The 6,842-nt window shown below is 36.5% G+C and overlaps 1 protein-coding gene across 4 annotated transcripts in view; it reads right to left on the bottom strand.

The window, feature by feature from the left end:
• The window catches only part of APAF1 (apoptotic peptidase activating factor 1), a 75,493-nt gene that overhangs the window by 38,124 nt on the left and 30,527 nt on the right, over window positions 1-6,842 (bottom strand). For 2 of the 4 annotated variants that reach the window (XM_005882353.2, XM_014530044.1), the window contains exons 14-16: window positions 6,534-6,659; window positions 4,328-4,459; window positions 660-785 (exon numbers count right to left, since the gene is read on the bottom strand). In XM_005882353.2, coding sequence (XP_005882415.1) covers window positions 660-785; window positions 4,328-4,459; window positions 6,534-6,659 — 384 coding nt within the window. Of the gene's footprint in view, window positions 1-659; window positions 786-4,327; window positions 4,460-5,309; window positions 5,436-6,533; window positions 6,660-6,842 lie in introns of those variants that run through there. The other 2 variants (XM_014530045.1, XM_014530046.1) reach the window with 2 other exon arrangements.

Here is a 6,842-nt window from a genome sequence, read left to right on the forward strand (position 1 = left end):
CTATTTCTCTCCCTTCCTCTCTGTAAAAAATCAATAAAATATATATTTTTTTAAAAAGAACAAAGGAAGAAAGGAGAATCAATAAACAGACTAGAATGATTGTAGAAACAAGAAAAAAAAAGAGTGAAATTATTGGAGAAGTTAGGTGAAATTTTAAGGAGGAAGAATTTAGGTTTTTTAGAACTATAATTTAGGGCAGCAGTCGCCAACCTTTCAGATCTCATGGACCACCAGTGGTCCGTAAACCACCGGTTGGTGACCGCTGATTTAGGGGACTGAACTAAACTTTTTTCCTTAGCTCTGAGTTTTCCCCCAGTGAGACTTCTTAAAAAAAGGAAAATAATAACATAAAAGGCAGAATAAATAAATGATAAATAAAAGCAGAACCTTTACAAATTTGACCACATAGAACTCAAAAGATTTTATGAAGTCATGAAATGAAATATATCTTAGAAATTAAGAAATCAAATTTATGAACTTTAAAGCATAAGGTAGTAACCATGAATAAACAATCATTATGACAAGCAATTACAGTTACATTAAATAAGGTCCTGGAAGTTGAAGCTCTTTCTGCAGAAATGTGAAACAGAAGCCTAATTCATAACCCAATTCTAAGGCCATAAAATTACAATCCATTTTAATGATAAACAAAAGCATACCTTTAATGTTCCATCAGCTGAACAACTAGCCAAAAACTTATCATCTGGTGAAAATTTGCAGTGATTGACTGAATTGGTATGGCCAAACATGGTATTTCGACATTCTTTTTGATCCAAATCCCAGAGCTATTTGAGAAAGATAAAAATATAACTAAAAAACTAATACTGAATGGAGGAAAGTTAGAAATCATGTAAAGTTCTTTCTTCCATTTCACTTAAGCTTTTTCAGTTACAGGCAGATGCTCAATTCGCAGTAACACAAAGGGGAACTTGTGATTAAAAAGTAATGGGGCAACCCTTAGGTCAGCACCTAAATCCACTCAGGGACTCAAGGCTCGCCTGGACTTTTAGTTTGAGCACTAAGTAACTGAACAATTACTGCTTATTTTAACAAGGTGGTTTGGAGTCATTATTATTCTACTCAGTTTTATAATAAGTAATATGCAAAATAAATCACCCCAAATTCTTTTAGATGCTAGATTACCCAACTCAAAAAGTCGTCATTTCTAAGATTTCCCAATGCAAACCTTGAGTGTGCTAACTAAGCTAAAATCTATTAATGCTCTAAAAAACGACTCAAAAATACAAGGATAGCAAAGATAGATGTACTAGTAAATATATGACAGGAAATATAAGGGGTTAGAAGAGTAAATTAAATAATACCTTCAGGAATCTATCAACCAAATCCAGCATGTGTGACATTACACAGGACAAATGACTCAATTTCTCTAACCAAACAATGGCATAAAAAATAGAGGCAGAGAGAAAGGGGAACTTTTATAGAATAAACAAGACTTAAGAGGCATAATAACAATCAAATGCCACCTGAACTTCAGATTCTGACCCCAATCAACCCATGGTAGAAAGATATGTTTTGAGATTAATGGGGAAATGTGTACATGAAGTATTTTGGGGTGATATGAAATGATATCTAGGATTTGCTAAAAATGCTCTAGTCCAAAAAAAATTGGGGTTTGTGGGAAAATAAAATAAGATTGGGAAAATGTTGATAATTGTTGGAGCTAGATGGTGGATAGCAGAGAAGTTCATTACTGTCTCCTCTCCTTTTGGGTATGGTTGAAAAGTATTTAAAAATGCAAATAAAGGGGACAATAGTAATCTCTGGTGTTATGCCAACTAGACTAAACACAAAAGGGTAAATCAAGTATCCCCCACAATTAATTTAAATCCTTAGGAAATGATGAGTAAGTGAGGGAAGTCCTGTTCTTCATGGTCATCTCCATGCTTGGTTCCTTTATCCCAACCAGTACCAGGTAAACCCAGTTCCTCAGAGGAGCAAGTTACATGGGGGGCAGCTTTAAACTTACATATTTTCATTGGCTTCTCTCAGTTCAAGAGTCACAAGAAGTGAGTTCTAATAGCCCTCAGGATAATGCAGGTGTGGTATGACAGGTCTTACAATAAAACTTGTTCTTAATTAAAACTTTTGACTAACCAATAACCCCTTCCTACATCTAAGAGATTTTGGTCTACATTTAACAGAAGGAAATATATTGCCCTGGCCAGTGTGGCTCAGTTGGTTGTCTCATGCACTAAGAGGTCACTGGTTCGATTTTGGTCAAGGCACATACCCGGGTTATGGGCTTGATCTCCAGTAGGGGGCATGCAGGAGGCAGCTGATCAATGATTCTCTCACATCATTGATATTTCTCTCTATCCCTCTCCCTTCCTTTCTCTAAAATCAATAAAAATGTATTTTAAAAATAATAAATAGCTCAGCCAGTGTGGCTCAATGGTTGAGCATTGACCTATGAACCAGGAGGTCACGGTTCGATTCCCAGTGAGAGCACATGCCCGGGATGTGGACTTGATCCCTAGTGGGGAACATGCAGGAGGCAGCCGATCAATGATTCTTTCTCATCATGGATGTTTCTCTCTCTCCCTCTCCCTTCCTCTCCAAAATCAATAAAAATATATTTTAAAAGAATAATAAATAAATGGAGGAAATATAAACTTCCTCACCCTACAAAATGTTAACAATAACATCAAAATTAGTCACATATACTACAAAAGTCATCTAGTTTTAGAAGTGGATTCATTCAAAAAGAGCTTTTCTGAAATGGTACAACAGTCTTATTTTTAAAGGTGGTTTACTCAATAGGCTAAGCTTTACTGAGTAAAAGTGATCTATAATTTTAAGATAATTTTATGCTATTATATTATTTTGATCCAATCTGGTGGTGTCTGCAGGGTCCAGGGACTCCAGAAACATGTCTGAAAAAGCACTAAGGGGGGGAGGGGGGGGCGGGGAGTAAGAGAGGGAATAAGAGAGATTAGAAATGCAGGCCCATACCCCCACCTCAACACAAAAAAAAGTGGGTTTTATCTGTTCTACACACTGAGCTTCTATATAAAAGTTCTCTTTGGGCCCTATCAGTGGATAGAACATCGGCCTGTGGCTGAAGGGTCCCGGGTTCAATTCTGGTTAAGGGCATATGCCCAGGTTGCGGACTCAATCCCCAGTAGGGGGCGTGCAGGAGGCAGCCGATCAGTGTTTCTCTCTCATCATTGATGTTTCTATCTCTCAGTCCCTCTCTCTTCCTCTCAGAAATCAATAAAATATATACTCTTTAAAAATTATATCGTATTTAAAAAAATAAAGAAAGTTCTCTTTGGGAGAAAAAAAAAAGTTCAGCTTCCTGAAAAGGGGAGGGGGCAATTTTCAACAAATGTTTCCATATTTTCATAAATTTTTTTAAAATAGCTTATTTAAATGTCAAAACACAGAGTCTATGAGGTTTTCCAAACTGAAATGTTTTACCTACTTCACCAAAAAATGCAATGTCCCAATGCAAAAATGGTGTGACATTTACAAAGAAAGGGCATAAACCAAACCAAAAAAAGAATCCAAAAGCAGACATTTCTGGGATCCAAGAAAATTTAATCTAGCTATCTTTAGTATGCCACTTAAGTGGGAAAAAAAGATAGACTCTTTTATAATTTGTAATTATAAAACATTATCAAACACGTGAAATGTATATCTAATGTTGGTTTTAGAGGATTGTTTTTTTTTTTACATTTTTTTTTCCTATTGGCACCTTTTCCCTCCTTCTTCTGACAACAAAATCTCTCTTTTGAATCAAACCCCACTTATAATTCAAGTGGAGCTGACCTCACCTCATCAGTCCAATTTCTACATGACTAAACTTGTGACCCTTGGTCAATCTAAGGATTCCATCCTACCGGCTAGTAGGGTTATTCAAAAATGAGTATATAACCAGAACCAGGTCAACTACAGCTTTCTCTAAAATTAAATATGCAGAATCTGGGAAAAAGCAAGTTTCTCTTCCTCTGTGATTGTGAGTTGTAAGACCTATATAAGCCGAGCTGAGAATAGCTCTATTTCCTGTCACACAGAGATACCATGCCTAAACCAACAAAAAGGCCAAGTCTAGATATGGACAGGGAGTTAGAGCCTGAGGACGTAGTTTAAGCATTTGGAATCAGCTCCGTCTGAAGCCATGCTCCCTCTAGCCTTTCCAGTTACATGAGCCAATAATATCTTTTGTTGCTGTTGAGTGAGCTAATATGAAAGTCTGTGTCACTGCAACCAAGAGCCCTGATTAATACAATGTACAAGAAAGTCAAAGGCGATGTCCTGATGGGTCTACAAATGTATCTACATAATTCTCATTATCCACACTTACTTTGAGGAAGCAGTCACTTGACCCAGTGGCTAAGAGAAGGTGATGTCTGCTGTGAGTAAAGTGGCAGCAGTTGACTTGCTCTGAGTGCTCATCATAGCTTTGTACCAGTTGCCCAGTCACAGAATTCCAAATCTAAAGAAAATTTTAAAAATAAAATTTAACACTACCTCTTATTTTGAAATAAAGCAAGTAAAATATGAACTGCTTTATGGATGCTATCCATTCTGTCTGTCAGATTTCCTCAGGTGTAGATGATGCTAATAAATACCTCCCACTTCCCTAAAACATGTCAAATAGCTTTTTTTAATAAAGCTTATTTTGCAAGTCTATACATGTGTCTTTCTATAGCATAACTGGAATCTCCTCAAAACATTACAGTCTTCAAGGGCAAGATTTCAGATTTCATATGAATGAAAGCAGGCAGAGAAGTGCTATATGCGAATGGAATAATGGGCTTCGCTGGGAAGGATGAAATCCAAGACCTGGCTATACCACTTTTAAGTTAAGTGTCCCTGGGCAAGTCCTTAATTTTCCTGCACCTCAGTTCCCTCTTAAGGAATATGTATACCTGTCCCACAAGCATGGTATCAAATGGGGAAAAGGGTATGGTAAGTGTTCTGATGACCTCAAGATACCAGTAAGTAAGTATAGGCCGATGGCTCAGTGAAAAAAATAGACTGTAGATTCTGAGGGAAACCTAGCTTTCAACCCTGGCTCCATGAGTTTGGGCAAATAATTTCACCTCTGAACCTGTTTCCTCATCCGAAAAATAGGATCAATACTTACTTTGCAAGTTGTAGAGTGAAACTGATCATTTAAGAAAATGTATAGTATAAAGCTTCATGCAGTGTTCAGTTCACAATAAAAAATAATCATCATTCTAATTACTATGTAAGACGACTAACTAAGCATGTCTACTCCATCTACAATAAACAAATGAAATAAATTACCTAATCACTCTTCACTGGGCTTTGGACTTCTCAGAGGTACTAATGTCCCTCTCATAGCATTTTCTTTTTATCTCATCAAAGCACTCCCCAGAGGTCCAGAGAGTTTCCTTTATTTTGAAGTTCTTTTAATTTCTGTCTCTTGCTTTAAATTTTGAATTCTTAGAAAAGAGAAACTTGATATTATTTCCTTTTACTCCTTATAACTTTGACTTTGGAACTGCTCAGAGTGGCCAACTGCAAGTCTGACTCAGAGTAAAGGTTACATAGTAAATTAACTAGTTGGTTGTAAAGTCACCTAAGAGAGTCCAATACATCAAGAAATAGATTTCTCCAAGATCTCAATTTAGTCTGGACACTCCAGAGCCTTCTTCAAGTGGATAGAAACTCCAGGAAAACTCCTAAGTCAATTATATTGTTCCAAAGGTCCACCCCACCTAGCCAAATTCAGCACTCCACAACCCTTTGAAAAAAGCCTGAAGTGAAATTCCCCCTCCATTTGTCATATAAAACATTCCCTTGGACTTCAATTTATCTTATATTCTGCATAAATGCTCTAGCTAAAAGCCAAATTTAGGGACAAGAGACAAGAAAGAAAAATTAACAAAGATAAAAACTCCTGTATTTATTTTTCTCTATTTACTTTTTAGACTAGTAACCTAATTATTAATTTGTTCATCCATCTGGTTTTGCACTGAATATAAGCCAGTTCATAAAGGTAAAAAATCCAGGTTGCATTTCACAAATTACAACAGAATCCAATCTCAGATAGTAATTCTGTGCAGTAACAGTAGACTTGACTTTTAGAATTTAAATATATTCTAATATGCACAGTATTGGGTATGTGCCCTTTTCAATTTTTCTCAAGAGACATATTTTCCCTATAAGGTTTTATCAGCTCCACAAGAAGCTATTCTGTGGCCATCCTCAGAAAAGCAAGCATGGTAAGCAAGATTTAAACTGATATTTAACCCACAGACCAGTCAATAAATGGCAGGCAAATTCATTAATTTGTAACTCTTTTTCTCAGCTGCCTGGTAAATATCTCAGACTGATCAACCTGGATATTTTGCTGGGACTTAAATATAAAGGTTTTTCAGAGAGAGTTAATTTACAATGGATAAAACTAATTTACCTCAAGTTAGTAGATCAACAGGCAAGAAGGAGTCCTTTAACCCTTCTTATCCTAGTCCCTCTATTATGGAAAAAGAAAATAAATTCTGTAGTGATTACATCTGAAGAGAAAAATGTTTCCTTACCTTCACTTTTTTATCCACTGAGCAGGTTGCTATAAATTTGTCATCTGTTGAGAATGCACAGCAAAGCACTTCATCCTCATGACCCTTGATTTCAAGAAGTTTCTCTCCTGTTTCAGCTTTGAACACCTGCACAAGCAACAACAAAATCTTTTTACTAGGTATCACTTAACCATGAACCATCTATCCTATCTAATAAAAGAGAAACATGGTAATTAGCCATACCTCCGCTACCCTTCCCATTGGCTAATCAGCATATCCTTATGCAAATTAACTGCCGGCCAAGATGGCGGCCGGCAGCCAGGCAGCTGA

Source organism: Myotis brandtii, unplaced genomic scaffold (assembly GCF_000412655.1).
Source record: "Myotis brandtii unplaced genomic scaffold, ASM41265v1 scaffold708, whole genome shotgun sequence".
NCBI classification, from domain to species: Eukaryota; Metazoa; Chordata; class Mammalia; order Chiroptera; family Vespertilionidae; genus Myotis; species Myotis brandtii.